The sequence below is a fragment of the Myotis lucifugus genome, unplaced genomic scaffold (assembly GCF_000147115.1).
Source record: "Myotis lucifugus unplaced genomic scaffold, Myoluc2.0 scaffold_55, whole genome shotgun sequence".
NCBI classification, from domain to species: Eukaryota; Metazoa; Chordata; class Mammalia; order Chiroptera; family Vespertilionidae; genus Myotis; species Myotis lucifugus.
The window spans coordinates 3318628-3338058 of NW_005871103.1; the positions used below are offsets into that span (position 1 = coordinate 3318628).

A 19431-nucleotide genomic window follows, 5' to 3' on the forward strand; every position below is an offset into this window, starting at 1 on the left:
ATATCTACTTGTCTATTATTCTAAGAAAACAGCACTTTAAAACACAAAAAGTTCTTGGGCCTTTTGTTCTTGGCCCATAGGATAAGATCCACAAAATACCATAGAAAGTTACAGGAATGTAAATATTTAGATAAGTAAATAGAATAAATATTGGGCAATCACCATATATTAACTCTGAATATCTACTAATAGGGATAGAAGAACCCCGAATCTTAGTTATAATGCATTCAGAACTGGAGAAGCCAGAGAGACAAATTTACAAGTATACAAAGTATGTATATTATTTTAAACATCCATTTAACAAATTCATGGTGCAAACTGGAAAATTTTCATAAATACCATGGAAATGTTCATTTTGTGAGAAAAATGCCTATTCATGCACTAAATCATATGAGTATCGATTTATCAAGTAAAAAAAAAACACCAAGAGTAACTGTCTGAAACAAATACTTGAGACGTAATCCTATAGGGCCTACACCTCAAAATAATAATACATGCACATTGAGATACACCAAATTGTCTTATAGAAATCATTAAGATGACTTTTGCAGCAAAATGCATAGGAAAACTCAGTGCTATTTAATTTACTTTATGCATATTACATACTAGAGATTTTAAACTACAACATATTTCTACTATCTCAACACACATACAAAACAACCATGTATCTGTGTATATAACAAGGTACAATATCCAATTAGCCATTTTTGATGAATGACATATCTCCTCATGTCATCTTGTCTCTAAGTACCGTTTATCATGACACAGCCTTTCTGCCTTAATGAGGATTACAGATCTCTGATTTACATTCAACACTCTCTGTATGAATAAGAGATTGAAATACATAAAAATTCTCTTGCCACTGGAAGATGGCGAGGCTATCTCCAGAGGAATGCAAATACTACCCTGTTAAATCGGATTGCTGAAGGAGGCGGGGCCACTGGACTGTTGGCCAAACTCATCGGAGGCTGGCCCCAAACTCTCCTGCTGGCTGTACCCGCCTCCGGACCCATAGCTGTCTTGGTTGTACCTGCCTTGGTTATAGCTGCTCGAGTGCTTCTCCATTGGGTCTGGAAGATACATCTGTCCTGAGGAATGCCAGCCGGTCTCCTTGAAAACAAACCAGATGTTTCCAGCCCAGAGAATGAAGTTCAAGAATCCAAAGACCTAAAGGAGAACAAAAGCAAATCTATAATAAAAGTGTAATATGCTAATTAGACCAGACGTCCTTCCAGACAAACCTTCTGGATGAAGCCAGGGCTGCGAGGGAAACCCGGGTCCCGGGTGCCAGAGGGAAGCCAGTGCCGGCAGCTGGGTGAAGGAAGGCCTACTCTTGCACGAATTTCGTGCATTGGGCCTCTAGTGAATTAATAAGATACACAGAAACCCAAGAAAAACCTCAATTTCACAATATGAAAGATCACTTTTCCCTTCAATGTTGAGGCCATCTGACTGTTGTTGAGTGCTTACTACGTGTTAGGCACTGCGTAAAGGAGTTTATGTATATCAATCAGCTAGTCTAAGTGGAAGGTGGCATTATTATACCCACATTAACGATGTGAAAACTGAGGTTAAGCAAGGCTAAGAATCTTGTTCAAGGTCACATAACTTGGTAAGTATGAGATCTCAGATTCAAAGCCCTGTTCTGTCTGACTCCATAGACTGAGTCTCTCCCTTCTATCTCCCCAAATGGGTATTCCTCACAGTGTGTAAGGGGTACAGGATTATTTTCATTTTAATGATGGTCCATTAATTTACCTTCATTTTGTGGCTAGAGGTACTCCTTTTCCGTTTGTTGTAATGATGTAAAGAAAATGAGTCCCTTGAAGAAGAAGTATGGGAGAGACAGTGGTACGGGGTATGCAGAGAGCATGTGTGTGATTGCGTGCAGGGAGGTGGCACGTCCGTGCCTCTGGCATTCAGGAAGGAACACTGAAACCAGAGTAGGAACAAAATGCAGGTTTCAGAGGCAGGAATGTTACTTCAAACACGGGGTGTAAGGCTTTGCTATGCAAATTCCTCTTTTTCTCCAGGTGTGTCCTGGGCGGTGACCAGGTGTGAAGGGTTGGATGGGAGCAGAAGTGTTCATGGCTGCCAGGGGCCCAGACAAAACAGGGTTCTGCAGCCTTCCCCAAGGCAGATGGCTGCCCTGGGCATTAACCCCTGGCAGTCAGTTTAATGGCCCCCATTGGAGCCAGGTAACAACAGTAACATACAAAACAGTAACATTAAAGTACATTTAGTAACCACTCCAGCCAAAATGCACTTGAGCCGTAGCCCTGGAGTAGGGTGTTGCAAGTCCTGCTGGCTCAACATTGGCCCCTTGGTTGCTGAATGGCGGGTGGTCCAGAATGCCCTGGGGCTGTGAGTGGGGGGCTAGTATGGTCAAGATGAGTGGTCTTGGGGGCTTGGAGCAGGACCTACTAACCAAAGTATTTCCATCTTTTAGCGGCAGATGAATCAGGCAGACCGACTGAGGGGCCGGGGCTTGGCAATTTCTTGCTCTCTGACCTCAGACAGACAGCCTCCAAACCTCATCGTATAAAATGCAAACAATTATTCCTTCCTTGGGGGAAGGTGATGCATAGAGCAGCTAGACAGTGTCCGGCACATTAGTAAATGCTGACCGAGTGCTAAGCTATGCTCTGAACCACTTCCTGAAGTATTTCCATGAATTGTTTTCAGTTGACTCTTCTGTGGCAGCAGAAACAGAAACAGGGCTTTGACAGTGAGGCCGTATTCTTGAAGATGTCAAGAGCCCAAACTGAGTTTCTAGGCCCCTAACTGATCTAATTGAAGAGTGGTTTGTCCAGACCGACCTCCCTCCCTTCCTCCGACCCTCGCTCCTATCCCATCCGCTTCCTTTCCTTTAACATTGACTGACATTTACTTACTATTACTTTGTGCTGTGCTCTAGGCTACTTGCTGAGGGAGATACAAAACATAAATAAGGCACTTATACTAGTGTAATAGCTGCATCATCAAAATGAATTGGGTAATTACTGATATGACTCTAATTTACATATGGGACCTTTTAACTATGTGTACACTAACTAGGACATTTTCCATCAAAAGGGAGATTTTGGTTAAATTTTACTTCTGTACAAATGTGTCAACATTATATATGAGTAGAAAAATTATCAAGGAATCTTTTCAGATATGGACGGATGGCTCTGCGGGGGGCTGCAACTTTAACTGTTTTCTAGTTATTGGTCTCTATCTTTCCCCTGATGCTACTTGGTTGCTAAAAAAGGAATGCGCAAGAAGAACCTGGAAACAAGGGAAATGCAACTTAAATTAAGAATGTAATCAATGTGCCCATATATAAGGAACAGTGATGTCTTACTCCATTCATATCACAGAGATAGCAGGCCTCGAGGCTGGCACATTTTAGGGGGACACAGGCTCTTGAATATTTTCTTGCCACTGAAACTGGAGTGAGGATTTTGATTCAAGCTCAGATGTGAGGACGGACAAGAGAGAGACACCAGGTACCATGAGAGAAGGGGAGATGAAATATGGATGAACTGAAATGTGTCAAGATCGCCTATGGTGAGGCTGGTGACACAGAGTGGAAATTTTGGATAGAAGGGCAATGAACCTTGGTAAGGAAAGTTGAGAGAGTAAAAAACACTCTTTTTTTCCCTTGTGAGGCCCTAACACTATGTGAGATTTAAGGAAATAAATGCACTTTTTGTAGCAGCTTTCCTTGGAAACTTACTGAACATTTACCACATGCTGGGCGCTATGCTAAGTACTTAGACATTATAGCATCAAATCCTTTCAACAGTCTTGTGAGGTCTCTTTTATAATATCCCCATTTTATAGATGATGAAAAACTATAGATTTTGTAGACAACGTAACTAAGTTTAGGAAGCTTACTAAATTTGCCTAAGAACAGTCAGTTATTGAGCAGTGGAGCCAGGATTCAAATGCCTGCAGATTCACTGCAAAACCCAGCCCTTCACCACGTCAGTGGCAACAGCATTAGGAGAACTTGGCTCTAGTCTGGCATTGCTGTCACTGCTCGAGAAACCTTATGCAAAGCCCCTCGCCTCAGCTCCTGCATCTGGAATAGCTGGAGGGTTCGCCTACCTATCAGTGTTATGGAGAAATTATAGATGCCAAAGTGCTTTGAAGAAAGTAAATTGTTACCCAGTTACAAAATATAGTTATTTTGGCCCAAGATGAGCTAATGAGATTCTACCAGAAATCTGGGATTAGACCTGAATGGCTTTTTCTCAGTCCGAGACATTTCTGTAAAAAGAAATATAAACACAGAAATTGTACAGTGGCAGTCTTCTCTTGTGTGAGCAGAAAAAAGAGAAAAACTCCCACCTGATAACAGGGAATCCTGCAGCAGCCATGCAGGCAGCATCAGAGATGGGGGAGGGAGGATGGGAACTGTCCCATTTCCTGCCAGCCTTCCAGGGTCCTGGCCCTGGGTCCTGCCTTTGGAAGAGACATTTTAATATTTTTTCAATTATTTTTATTTTTATTTTTGGTAAAAGCTAGCTCAGTATGATTCGGAGCTGAATGAGTTTGCAAGGAAAAAAAATGGCTGTGCTTTTCAGACTAACATACTGTCCTTCTGCTTTTGAGAATAGAAATGTGATTGCCCTTGCGGAGCTCTTTCCAGGGACTCTGCATTTTGAGCAGAGCTATGCAACTTGCCATCAACAGCAACTTGATGAGACCTTTCTTCGGTTCCCGACACCTGGAACCTTGATCCTGCCCCGGACCCTGCTGTGTGTAGAGCCTGTTTCTTCGGGTCTCATCAGTTTCCTGTGCTACTAATTTTCCTGATGAAGTGAGTCAGAGTCAGTCTCTGTTACTTGCAACCCTAACATTCTAATGCACACAGATGCTGGTGCTAGAAGTGAAGGTGCGAAGAACAGACTGTAGGGAGATGAGGATTGTTTTGCAGTAACCAGTGTGAATGGAGTTTTCTGTCACTAGGAACTGAAAGACCTTAACTGATATGGGTCTATAACTATAACAGGGTTGGATCCCCGGTCAGGGCACATACCCAGGTATCAAATTGGATCCCGGGAAGAAGGCATGTGGGAAGCAGCCAATAAAAAATTACCAATAAAAAAATTTAAAATGACGATGAGACACTAATACATAGTCTGTTTCCATGTTCACTATTTTACCCAGGCAAGATTCACAGCCAAGCCACCAGGAGCCGATGAGCAACCCTCCTCCCTTCTTATAAACCTTCTCAGATTAAATTTCAGAAAGCTGCAGGAGCATAAATTAACCTTGAAGCAAAGAGAATTATTTTCGAGGGCTGCTAAAGAATGTTGTTCCTTCAGCCAGCGCTGCTGAGTCATTTATTTTCCGATAACTACTATTCTTTTTGTTGCCAGTATAGCTTCTGTCTTTCTCAGACATAGTTTCTTTCTTTGGAATAACACAAGTTCTTACACTCATACAGGAAGAATCCAATTTAGCAACCTGCTGCCTGTCAGGTTTTCTGTCTTCCTGGAAGAGCTATCCACTTGATGATAATATTTGACTTTGTTTAACTAATATAGTTCAGCTTTTCTGAAGTTATTAAGCAAATAAACTGGGAGCATAGAAAAGATAAAAAGTCACCATAACATTTGTAAGTGCTTTCTTATCCGATGCATTTCTTTCTGTTGCCTACCAAGTCTGGGCATTTTTCTTTAGACAATCAATTGGATGTATTCTAGCTCTGTGTGGCTTGAACAATGTTTTCTTCCCAGTAACCTTTATGCCATCAAATATTCATTTTTAACTTCTGGCAGGCTTCAGCCTTAACATTCAGATTTTATATCTGCTTCGGGCTTAGAATTTTGATTTGACTGTCATCCAAGCAACAGCTGCCAATTCCTGCTGAGCTCTTATTAAGAACTTTGTAATTGGCAGCATTGAAGTCTATGGGTTCTGACAATAGTAACTTCAGGACCAAAGGGTCAGCTTGCACAAGGAGTGAAATATCACCTGTTAGATTGGCCTAGTTTTGGAGGCAGAAACTTCCAAGATGACTTCTGAGATGTTTTATTCGCTTGACAGGCAAACAAAGAATTGGGAGATAAAGCACAGGTGGGAACATACCACAGACGTGTTTAAGCTGGACATCACGGGGCTGTGGACAGCCATGCACTTGTTGGATGGCTGTTTGCAGGCTGACATCAGTAACAACACTTCTTTGGGATCCGTTGCGACCTTGACATCAGACAGTCCTTTCGCCCATGCTGATGAACCCACCAACCACAAGAATGAAAAGACTACAGTGACGATGAAGTCCTATAGAAACAAACAGAAAGATAAAACAGTGAAAGAAATGTGAATTTTAGAAACAAATCATTTAGTTTATACAACTGTTTGGTTTGTCTTCTGGAAAATTCCAAGATCCCATAGCAATGAAACCAAGGAAAAGTTGATAAACAACAACAACAAAGTTTTGTGATATTACACTTATATTTCTATAAAATCCTATATAATAAAAGGGTAATGTGCAAATTGACCCTAACAGTGGAATGACCAGAACGACTGCTTGACCAGTCACTATGAGGCGCACTGACCACCTCTCAGTCCCTTTCTCCAGCTATGAGGCACACTGACCACCTCTCGGTCCCTTTCTCCAGCTGGCAGGCTCTGATCGCCCTATGGTGAACAGGGAACCGGGGGTGGGTGGCGGAGGGCGGGGGGCGGGGCTGGCTGCAGGCAGCCTGGAAAGATGGCCCTGATCGCAGGCCTCTAGTAAGTAATAATAATAATATTTTTCTTAAATGCTTACTATATCCCCGAATAATGTTAAGTACTTATAACCCTCACCTAATTGCTCCCACAAGACCCCTGTAAGGAGGTTGCAATCATGATCCCATTTGCACATGGCAAACTCACACAGAGGGCTGAGCAGCTTGTCTGAGATCCGCATGGACGATCAGTGATGGTATGAGAATTCAAACCCAGGCAACACAACTCCTGAGCCCATGTTCTTAACTACCATGCTATGATGATTTCAAATATTTAAAGAGATTTTCTGATTGGTGAAGCCTTCTGAGTGGTAATATTCATTCATTCATTCATTCATTCATTCATTCATACATTCATTCTTTTAACAAGCCTCTGCATTATCTATAGCATGCTTGGGACTGTGCTAAGTGGGGGACAATAATAGCCATAATGTTTTGAGTGCTTTTGAGAGATTTTATATGAAATTATCCCTAAAAGTGTCATGTTAGTGCCATTTTTAAGATGAGGAAACTGAGGCCCAGGTGCATCAGGTAACACATGGAAAGTAGCAGAGCAGAATGCAAATACAGATCTGTCTGGCTTAGAAAACCGTCTGATATGAGTTCAGAGGAAAGAAGCTTCTTTATTCACTTCAAGCAAAATCGTTATGACATAAGAGGATGATACTTTAAAGAAACATCTCCAAGTTTCCGATGATATCCCCCCTCGCGATTTAGAGGTGGCAGGGGTGGGAGTCACTGTCCAGGACTTCAGCAGGGGTTAATTTCCAAAATACATAAAGAAGTTATACAACTCAACAAAAGAAAGACAAATAATCCAATTAAAAAATGGGCAAAGGCCCGGCTGGCGTGGTTCAGTGGTTGAGCGTTGATTTATGAACCAGGAGGTCACAGTTCGATTCTTGGTCAGGGCACATGCCCCAGTTGCAGGTTCCATTCCAATGTGGGATGTGCAAGAGGCACCCGATCAATGATTCTCATCATTGGTGTTTCTAACTCTCTTTCCCTTCCTCTCTGAAATCAATAAAAAATATTTTTTAAAAATATGCAAAGGACCTGAATAGACACTTCTCCAAAGAGGACATACAGATGGCCAAGAGACATATGAAAAAATGCTAAACATCACTAACCATCAGAAAAATGCAAATTTAAACCACAATTAGATATCACTCCATACCTGTCAGAATGGCTACCATCAATAAATCAACAAACAGTAAGAGCTGGTGAGGATGTGGAGAAAAGGGAACCCTTGTGCACTGCTGGTGGGAATGCAGACTGGTGCAGCCACTGTGGAGAACAGTATGGAGTTTCTTCAAAGAATAAAAAATGGACCTACCTCTTGACCAAACAATCCCACTTCTGGGAATATATTTTAAGAATCCTGAAACACCAATTCCAAACAATCTGGGAACTTGGAGATGCTACTGAACATCTTATCCATCTCTTTTATTTTTACGTATTTGTTAGCTCTTCCAAAGTATTTGGGGGGCTACCATTGAAGCAACTAGGTGAAAATGCTAAAATCTAGGCAATTACCCACCAGCTTTGTCTATCTGACATGAAACATCTGGGCCTTGTGAACATATCTGCAGGTGAAAGGCTGCGTGCAGATGAAAGGACCGGAGGAAGTGTGGCACACAGGGGGCGTGGCAGGAGGCTCAGAGTCAAAAGTGGCCAGATCTGAACTTCACCTTCCACGGGTACCCTGAGGTACAATGTTCTCTCATCATGTGAACAAAACTCTGCCACTACAGTCTTTTATGTATATAAAACTTGGAAGTCAGATGTATATGAGATAACACTACACACACACACACACACACACACACACACACACACACTTTTTAAGAAAGAGATAACACACAACTATCTTTTCCCTCCATACAATGGCAAAGAGTAAGGTCATGGATAATTAAAATATCAGATAATCTAAAGTCATTTCTTAATTTGTCTAAATATTTTTAAGTTGCCCCCACCACTAACCTATACTTTAAAATGGCTGTGTATTATAGGAAATCATTTCAAGGAAGTCACACGGATAAATTTTGACTCAGAAAATGCTGGCAGACCTTCCAGATACCACCTTCTGAACCCGGCTCTATGCTCTCTTGCCATCACCTTCCCTGAAACTGGAAAAAAATGCGCATCTCCTCCTCCGGAATTACATAACCGTAGAGTGGGAGGAACTGCCGAGATAAATCCGGGCTGTCAATGACTCCTTTGAAAACATAATCCCTTTAACTTACTGTGCTGCACCACCAATTACCTCCCAGACAGGGCAGGGGAGAGTTGATTTGTGTGGCTGGAAATAATGCAAGAAAGCAAAATGGTCAGGGGTTTTACAGCTCTCTGGGCCTCAGTGTCTATATCTGTAACATGAAATAGGACTGCCTAACTCAAAGGATTGCTGTGAAAATTAAATTTAAGTAAACATGTTAAGCATGGAGACGGGAACCTTCTAGTGTTGAGTTAACGGGTGGGATGATGATGGTGGTGAAGATGAGGGCGTGGCTGGATTTTTCATGGTGAATGATGTTGGACCATAAATTCAGCTGCAATGACTTGGTGTTTTTTTCCAATCTGTATTCTGATGTTCTTTTGAAAATAGATTCATCTGCTGAGGTTAAATTCATATGGCCAAATTTTTGCTAATACTGTCTAAATTTTGAGCCAGTGGTTCTTTGTAGGTAGAGCTACAATAATACTTTGCGACAACCAGGCACATGCACGTGTGTGTGTGTGTGTGTGTGTGTGTGTGTGTGTGTGTGTATTTCATCTGGCTGCAGTGCATGATTGGAAAAGAGCTGGGTGGCTGGGTTAAGACATGTAAGGCCATTTGAAGACGTTCTGCCTGGGAGAATGAGCCACTGCTCTGATCAATGCTCACTCAGGAGGCACATAGCCTGTGTTAGCCCAAGTCTGTTCCCAAGTTGGTCTCATTCACGAGACTGTAGTGTTTCCTTGGGGAGGGGACAGTCTGCAGCACTTGTGTCCCCGTGCCTCGCCAAATATCTGCCACATATACAAGTTCTCATACATACCCCTGAATGGAGGAGAAAGGATACAGACTTCACATTTGGCTGAGTCACTTAGAGGGAAAAGCATTTGGATTTCAAAAATTGGTCTGTTCCTTAAATTATCTCCAAGATATAAGAAACTCTAATACTGGCTGCCTATAAAAAAATGAAGTGACTGAAAGATAGGGATGGAATAAGGTGTTTTTTTTGGGGGGGGAGGAGGGAATTGTTTTTATTCCTTTTCTTTTTTTAATATATCTTTTTATTGATTTCAGAGAGGAAGGGAGAGAGATAGAAACATCAATGATGAGAGAGAATCATTGATTGGCTGCCTCCTGCACGCCCCCTACTGGGGGGGATCGAGCCAGCAACCAGGGCATGTGCCTTTGGTTGGAATCGAACCTGGGGCCCTTTAGTCCGCAGGCCGATGCTCTATCCACTGAGCCAAACCGGTTAGGGCTATTATTTTTCTTTATGCATACCTTTCCCCTTCGCCCTGTGTACCCTTTTAAACGGTGGATTTGAAAACGTTAGTATAATTTTAGAATAGGCATATTTTACTGGATTTGACCTTTGGCAATAGTGAGAAATCTTCTGTTTAGGGGAATGATTATGATTATATTTCACACTTCCCTCCCACAAATATTTTTTTTGCAAGTGAGCAAGAGGTGTTAGCTCAGTTAGGTTCATGAAAAGAGCTGCTATTTTTTAAGCATTCCTTATGCCTTTCTAGAATTGAAGACCCATTATCCTGTCATGGATCAACCCATCTGTCAGCCCGCAACAGATGGTTAGAATGAAGAACTTCTAAAATACCAAGGAGGAAACTGTTCTGCACTTTGCCATCCGCAGCTAAAATCCAGCCCGACTTCAGAAAAGTCCTTTGCACGCCCCACTCAGCATAGGAAGTGCCAGTGAGGAGAATATTACATTTGAATTACAAATTAGATGCCTTCCTCAAAAGGGTGGCTCTTGGACCGACAGCAGTTGGCTTTTCTCAATCAGTTGGAGGGAAAGAGACCGGGTTTGAGTCTCGGTTATGCTGCTCGTTGGCTGCGTGGCCTTGGACAATTTCTTTGACCTTATAGACCTTTATTTCCTCGACGGAAATAGTAGAGAAGTAGTGGCTTATCTTAGAGAGTTATTGCAAGATGAAAAAATGAGGATAACCTGTGGGACAATATCTTACACAGCCAGGCCCTGATAAATGACGGAGGTTATTTTCACCATCAGTTCTTCCCTTCGGTTCTTATCCCACTTCTTGTGATGTTTGCTCCACGTCAAAGATTCCACGTCTCTGGTGGCAAGGTTTGGGCTGGGTGCATGGGACAGAGGAAGGCACACGTGTGCAAGTGCAAGGTGGGCCTGGAGCTGGGGGAGCGGCTGTCCCTCTGCAGTGTGTGTGGTGTACAGTGTCCCTCGATGAAACCTGCGTTGTTTGATGTGTGCACAGGAGGATGGATGGGCGGACCCATGGAACTGCAACGTCATTGCATCCTAGGCCCTAATCAAAAAATATATTTATTGATTTCAGAAAGAGAGACAGAAACATCAATGATGAGAGAGAACCGGCTGCCTCCTGCACAACCCCCACTGGGGATTGAACACTCAACCTGGGCTTGTGCCCTGACTGAGAATTGAAACATAACCTCCTGGTTCATAGGTCAACGCTCAACCACTGAGCCACACTAGGGGGTCTAGCGTCTAGGGGGTGCATGTTCTTGTAAGCTGGTGGTTCAGGGGACTTCTGCTCAAACCCTCCTAAGGAGAGTGGTCCTATGTTTTCTTGGTTTTCATTTTCAGGCTGGATAAAATACATATTTGTTATTCTTGCCCTGTTAGGCATAAATATTAGTTGCATTGTAACTTAGGTTTCAGGCCTCACCTAGCTGAGTGCGCTTCGTCTTGCCGCTTCTATCCTATTTCCAACATATAACTGTGAGAATGTAACATGTGCAGTTCTTTCCGGCGGGCGTTTTGGGAGTTCAGTGTCCCGCTGCCCTGAGTGTTTGTCTGTGCTCGTGTCTGTGCTGAGAGGGAGTGGCAGGCTTCGAGAAGCAAGGCGTGTCCGAGAGCAGGGCGTGCCCGCTGTCTGCTAGGCCTCGTGTTGAGCTGCAGATTCCCATTCAGTGGTCTGGAGGGGGCCTGAGAGTCTGTGCTTCCGAGTGACACCAGGGCTGCTGGTCCGGGGACAAACGTTGAGAAGCAAGGTCCTAGCCTAGGAGGAAACTCCCTCCACAAAACGTCCCCGGCCACAGGCACCTCTGCTCTCCACGGTCCCACTCCAGCGGGATTTCCGCACCACTGCAGACGCTGCCGCTTGGCCTCATTATCATAGCTCGGTCTCATGTTCCCAGCTCCCTTTTTAGATTAGTCTCTTGTTACTTGCTGTCTTCTACCATTTATTGAGGAGCTCTACACAACACACACTCTGCTAAGTGTTATCTTCATTTAATTCTCAGTGATAAGGCGGATGCTGTTACTACCATCGATTAACAGGGGAGGCTTAGAGGCACAGAGAGGTTAAGTAAGCTACCCAGGGTCACCAGCCAGCAAGTAGCCTAACCCGGACACAAACACAGCTTGGTTCTGGAGCCGGGGCTGTCACTCTTCCAGGCTTTGCTAAGATTACGCCTCCCTGGAATGGTGTCCGGTGTCTTCACAACTCCTGCAACACCCTTTCCAGTGTTATACCTAACACTTCCAAGCCGATAGAGCAAGCATCCCTTGAACAGCAAAGAATACTCAGAGAAGCAGTTTTATCTTACTTTTCCCTTTTTGAAAAATATATTTATTGATTTCAGAAAGGAAGGGAGAGGGAGAGAGAGAGACAGAAACATCAACGATGAGAGAGAATCAGCTGCCTCCTGCACAACCCCCACTGGGGATTGAACCCACAACCTGGGCATGTGCCCTGACCGAGAATCGAAACATAACCTCCTGGTTCATAGGTCAACGCTCAACCACTGAGCCACACTAGCTGGGCTGTTTTTGTCTCTCCCCTTCACCCCCACAAACTGGCTGCTTAATAAAAGCTGTGGAGCTGAGTGTCGGGAGTTGGGACTAACAGCATCAGACAGCAGTGCAATAACATGCGCTCCACCAAACTGCACATTGGAATCTGGCTGTGAGCAGTTCTGCTGCGTGGGCACCGTTTGACCTGTGCTATATTAAAATCTGCTATAATGAGATCCCATTATATGCCATATTGCATCCTGTTGATGAGAGGAAGAATTAGCTATTACAAAAATGAAGGTTCTACATATGATGTTCTTAATCACAATAAGGACCCTGATTCCACACAAATTTGCAGAAATTAGCTGAAGATGTAATAACCCTGTACCAGTTGGCAGAGATGCCCTTAAGTGCTGCTTAAAATATTGTATCATGTCTTTAAACAATTTTTTTTACTATCTCCAAAATGAAACCAAATAGAAAGAATTTTTTGTTGTTTTGTTTTTGGTTTTTTTAAGCGCACAAAGCAGGCTGCGCCTCATTCTGGAGGTCTGCACGCACCCTCCTGGTCCCATATTGCAGGAACCACCCCCATGCTATTTGTGCACCAGGGCACAGGAAAACACCTGGGAAATAAACATGGTGCAAGGACTTTGATGATTTTGAGAGAACACAGAATTATGGTACCTGTAAGGTAATGGTGTGTGGCTTACGCTAAAAATAAATGCATACTTGCAATAATGATAATCTTTGAAAATGTGGTGAAAGTATGAGTGTTGAATCATACACAAGTGAAGATGCGTTCTGAAAGCCTTTTGTAATGAGAAAGTCATCAAGAGTCCAAATAACCTTTTAAAAATATGTATTTCTATTCATTTCAGAGTGGAAGGGAGAGGGAAAGAAAGAAACATGAATGAGAGAGAATCATGATCATAAATGGATGAGAGAGGGAAAGTGAGAAAGAAACATAAATGGAGAATCATACCTCCTGCATACCCCACATTGGGGATCCAGCCCGAAACCCAGGCATGTGCCCCGACCAGGAATCGAACTGTGACCTCCTGGTTCATAGGTCGACATTCAATCACTGAGCCATGCCGGCCTGGTTCCAAATAACCTTTGATAAACCTTTCGAGTCTCCCATAGTGAGTGCGTCTTGCTTCTGTGCACTCACCAGTGTGGGCTTGTGTTTGGGGGCAGGGATGAAGAGCGCGGTTCTTGGCAAATGGAAATGCGTCAGTTCAGGGGGCTGCTCTCACCGCGAGGACCACGGAGGAGTTGAGGGACCTGGCAGCTGTGCCGATCTTTCCAGGGGATGGCAGGCAGGCCTGCAGCTGAGATCCTGGCTCCCCTTTTTCTCTAGATCTGTCTTGTGTGTGTCGTGTTATCTTTTGCCCCCCCTTTTTTTAATAAACACATATTGCTGAATGAGCGAACCTATGACACGCGTGTCAGAGGTGACACGCGAACTCATTTTTTGGTTGATTTTTCTTTGTTAAATGGCATTTAAATATATAAAATAAATATCAAAAATATAAATCTTTGTTTTACTATGGTTGCAAATATCAAAAAATTTCTATATGTGACACGGCACCAGAGTTAAGTTAGGGTTTTTCAAAATGCTGACACGCCGAGCTCAAAAGGTTCGCCATCACTGGAATACGTCAAATGCACACACAGTGTTGTGTTGTTGGTTTGGACTGGCCTTGAGGTTTTTTGTTTTGTTTTAGTGACAACCTCCCAGCCCACCTTCCTCAAAGGTTGGAAAATAATGGGTCTCAATCTAGTGCTCCTTTGAAGCAATTTGGAATGGAGGCTGGGGGAGCCTTGCTGCTGAGTTACTATGCAGCTTTCTGACTGTCCTCTGGACAGTGGGAGAAAAGCCCTTGCAGATCCCTCCTCACCGCTTCCCCATCTCTCCGGTTTCCAGGCGCCAGGAGGGCAGTAGAGCACAGGGGTAATCCCTACAGCTCTGGATTCTTCATCTCTGACTCATTGTATGACTTTAGCCACGATCCCTCAGCCCTCTCTCCCTTAGTTCCCCCATCTGTAAACGGGGGATAATTACTATCTCATAAAATTGTTCTGATTAAGTGAGATGTAATATGTAAACCCTCATTCCATGCCTGGCATATGACAGATACTCAATAAATATTAGCTGTTGGCATTATTATTCCCAGGTATAGAAGACACAGGGCAGAACTGTTTAACAATGAGATTTCATTGTCAAGAGTGCGTTTCCAAAGCAGGTCTAGAATGAGAACAACCCCCTGGCCTTCAGGACTGACTGAGAGTGGTGGCTAAACCTCAGTAGCTGACAACATGTTAATAAAGGCTGACGTTTGCATTGGGTTCATGCTCCGGCTTCTTGGAAGCCAGGCAGCAGCTGCCAGCTGAGTTCCTGCCTTGGAGGCATTCGTGCTGCTGTGTGCCTGGCTCCGTGGGCACTTCCTCCCACTGTGCTCGGGTCTACTCTGCCGGTCCACTCCCCACGGGCCACGCCTGACTTAGGGTTGTATTGCTACGAGCAAGGAATAGTTATTAAAGTATTTTTCTGAGTCACATTTTTACTTGCCCCAGGGCACTTAATTCCATGCATTTTGGCAAAGACATGCACTTTCCCACAAATAATGTTGTATTTACTGAATCACCCACATTTTATCAAAACCAATATATTTTCCTCAAGACAAGGGGAACGTTCTCAAAAGTCTGAGTTCTATTCTACAGAGGTTTAGATGATTTTTACTTATTAACAAAAAGTAATTAAAGAGCTTTGGTTTTCTAATATTCACTGACTTCTTTGTTTCTAAATACAAAATGGATGCGAGGACTAATTTCACCTCGGCCGTTAGCGAGCTCCTCGCTCAGCTGGGTCACATAATAGCTATTTTGAAGCATGAATGGTGCTCACTTTGGCAGCACATATACTAAAATATTAAGCATGAATGGGAAGACCTTTCAAATGAAAATTCTTAATTCATTTTTAATAATTTAAAAATAGAACAGTCCACCCCACCCTCGGCATTCAAAACTAAGGCAAAGACCAGAGTTGTTCTTCCTTAAAATGATAGATAACAACTTCTTTGTTTGCTTATTTGTTTCTATAGCTAGATACGAGGAACCAACCTCAAAAAGAATCTGAAGTTTCTTATATGTTCTTTAAGTGAGAACTAGGAAAATTAGTTAGATCATCCAAAATGATACAAAACACCAAAAACAAACAAACAAAAAATCAGTAAACTGCACTGATCACACATCCCTTCTCACCGTGTGTCAAGTGACCTTCTAGACACTGGGACACAGTGGACAAAAGCAGACAGAATCCCTGCCCGCAGCACACACTTTCTTGTGGAATGAGCTGCCCCTGTTAAGTGCCGCTCATAATATCATATCATGATAGACAACGGACATGGTAAATAGGTGAAGTGTTAGTGGTTTGGATAGTGGTAAGTGTTACATGAGAAAAAAACAACACAGGGCAAGGACAGGAACTGATATGATGGGAGAGTGAGTACTACAGTGCTAGGTTGGGTAACCAGGGAAACCTTATTAAAAGGCAGGTTTGATGAAAGACCTGAAGACAATAAGGGAGCCAGCGTGTGGCTATCTGGGTGGAGCCGTCCAGGCAGAGGGAAGCGCCCGCAGGAGAGCTCTGAGGTGGGAGAGAGCCTGGCGGGTTATCAATCTAGAGCAGCGGTTCTCAACCTGTGGGTCACGACCCCTTTGGCGGTCGAACGACCCTTTCACAGGGGTCGCCTAAGACCATCCTGCATATCAGATATTTACATTATGATCCATAACAGTAGCAACATTATAGTTATGAAGTAGCAACGAAAATAATTTTATGGTTGGGTCACAACATGAGGAACTGTATTTAAAGGGCCAGAAGGTTGAAACCACTGATAGAGAAAGGAAGGCTTAATTAATTTGCTTGAAATTACTTCAACAGCGGTTCTTTATGTTTTAGGGCCAGAGACCCTTTAGAGGATGTGATGACAAAGGCATTTATCCAGCTCCAGGGAAGTTGGATTTGCGGGAAGGACGAGGAGAGAAGTAGGAGATGGTGGTCACACTTTCACAATGGATGACAGTAGTCTGGATTATGGAAGTGCAGCTGGATTCAAGGAACAGAGGATTGGGAGAGGGACTTACTGATTTAGAGGTGGGGGTGTGTCATGCGGAACACCCAGGTCCTGGCTGGAAGTTGGTAGATGCATTTAGTGGGGCCCCAGACTGGGAACCTGGAATTCCAGCGTCCCTGATGGCAGAATGTCCACCGGCTCAGCATCCGCTTGGCGGACCTGCCCGGAGAGCTCAGGAAGCCCAGGCACAGGCCAGCAGGTCCTTGGATGGTTGTTTTATCAAGATACAGCTCTGGGCTCTGTGTACCCTTTAAAGTATACACATGAGAAGACGTCCCACTGGACGGGGTATTTCTAAATCTCTTTGGCTAGGCACGGTTAAGGGAAACCTCTCCTTTGTTCATTTTTAAATCTTTTAGATGGAAGATCCGATGGTCAGCATTACTGCCCAAGTTAAGTTCTTGTTGAGAGTCTCTTCCTGCTTATTCCTCGCACTTGGGACTTTATGAAGTCATAACCCCTCTTTTCACCCTTCCCCTCTCTCACATTCTCATCCCCCCATTACCTCCTGCACATCTCAGATCCACATCCCACCTCTTTGCTATCTCCACATGGGTGTCCTCCACTCCTCGTGTGAAAAGAGCTCCTCGTCTCCAGCCCTACTCCTGCACTGGCAGGTACCAGCTTGGCTGAAAGAAACTCCCAGGTTCCACCGGGAGCCTGCTGAAGCTCCCCCTCCCTGCCCCGCCCTCCCACTTTGCTATGGGATAGTGTACTGTGGCGGTTACCAGCACAGGCCTCGGATCAGACAGATCTGGTTTCACATCTGGCTAAGCCACTACCTGCCACGTTACTGACCTCAGGACTCATCTGAAAATGGGAATAAAAATACATAGGATTTCTGTGAGCTTTACTGAAATAATGTAGGCGAAGCACTTGGTTTCATGCCTGGCACATAGTAAGTGCTCATGAAAGAGTTTGTGTAATGATTAGAGTTTTACTGCTTTTTCTTTAGACTATTTCAATCGTCTCCTAATCAGCCCCCAACCGCTACTACCAGCAAATTATTTAATTAACATAAACTTTTTATTTAAAAAATTTAAATTAATCATTACCCAAGGATATGTTTCCATTGATTTTTAGAGAGAGAGGAAGAGAGAGAGAGAGAAATGTGAGAAAAACATTGATTACTGCCTCCCCCATGCACCCTGACTGGGGACCAAACCAGCAACCCAGGCATGTGCCCTGCCTGGGAATTGAACCTGCAGTCTTTTGGTGTATCCCATACACCAACCAACTGAGCCACCTGGCCAGGGCAACATAAGCTTCTAAAAACACAGATTTACTAATAACCCTCTCCAACGGAAAATTTCCAATTGAATAAGTAAGTGTCTTGGTATTCATCCTGCCTTTATAGGATGTAAACCTATGCTCCACAATTAGGCTCTTCCCACAGTCTCATCTTCTAGGGCCTTCACCTCTAAATTACACTTGCCCTCACACATTCACATCCTCACTTACACACTCATACCCACCCTCACACATACAATCATACAAGCACACACACACGTACTCACATTCACATACGCACACACACTCACATACGCACACACACTCACATACGCACACACATTCACACAGGCCCTCTTCCACACCTGGTCCCTTATTCGATGCCTTTCCTCTTGGAAGAAGCTTCCCAGTGTATTTGACTATAGAAGCCCAGCCTCCATTCTCACACTTGACCATCTGTTCCTCAACCCAATTTCTCAGGTTGGATCCATCCTTTGTTCCTCCTTGCCTCCAATACGACGATTTGCTTTCCCAGCATTCTGGCCCGTGGCACCGTGGATCACATAACCCTAAAGCCAGGACTCTCTTATCCAACTGCCTCTGGGCCTCAGAGGCTAGCCTCGCATTTCCACATGGTGACTGCTCAATAGCCACTGTCTGTTGGGTTCAGTAAGGAAGACTGAAGGCTCTGAGATGGAACTGTGAACAGCAGGCAGCGTGGAAGCTTGCGTTCACCCAGCCACCTGCTGCTCCCTGGCTCACAGTTTACCTTGCAGGGAGTGTGAGAGTGCATCTGCATAGCCATCTGCCTCATCACCTGCCAACAGGCCCAGGTCCCCCCAGTCTTTGTTTCACTATACCTTACACTTCCTTCTCCTCACCCGTGAGCCTTTTTGGTATTTGCCACCTGACAGTTTAAACCAGAGATTTAAAAACAGGCCCAACCAGCTTGGCAAGTTAAAAAAGGAGGTGTTCAGGGGTAGAGTGAATGTGGAAATGGACGTCAGTGGGTCAGTGGGCCACAGGTATGGGAGGCCCACCTTTGTCCTGATAGATGATACGTTCTCCAATGACTGGAAGGAGATTTAGTAACACGTTCGCTCTGCATGCAATGCTGTGGTCTGGCCCGACATACTGCTAAGCAGAATGATGGCACACTTTTAAGGAAATCAAACAGCTCCTTCTTGAAACTTGGAAAGTCATTCCAACTGAGAATTCCCTTCCTCGCTTTGGGTAAGAGAAATGGCCAAGAATGTTCTAAAATTAGCACCAGTTCCCTTACCCTCAGACAAATCACCATCTGGTGTTTCTTTCATGGACTTGCAGAATCCGGCTGGAACAGTATCTCAAATACCGGCA

General features: G+C 44.0%; 1 protein-coding gene across 2 annotated transcripts in view; it reads right to left on the minus strand.

Moving 5' to 3' along the window:
• Nucleotides 1–909: 909 nt before the first annotated feature.
• SYNPR (synaptoporin) overlaps nucleotides 910–19431 on the minus strand; it is a 260197-nt gene continuing 241675 nt past the window's right edge. For both annotated transcript variants that reach the window (XM_006089039.3, XM_006089040.3), the window contains 2 exons: nucleotides 6085–6276; nucleotides 910–1167 (listed from right to left, as the gene is read on the minus strand). In XM_006089039.3, the coding sequence (XP_006089101.1) occupies nucleotides 910–1167; nucleotides 6085–6276 (450 nt within the window). The remainder of the gene's footprint in view (nucleotides 1168–6084; nucleotides 6277–19431) is intronic.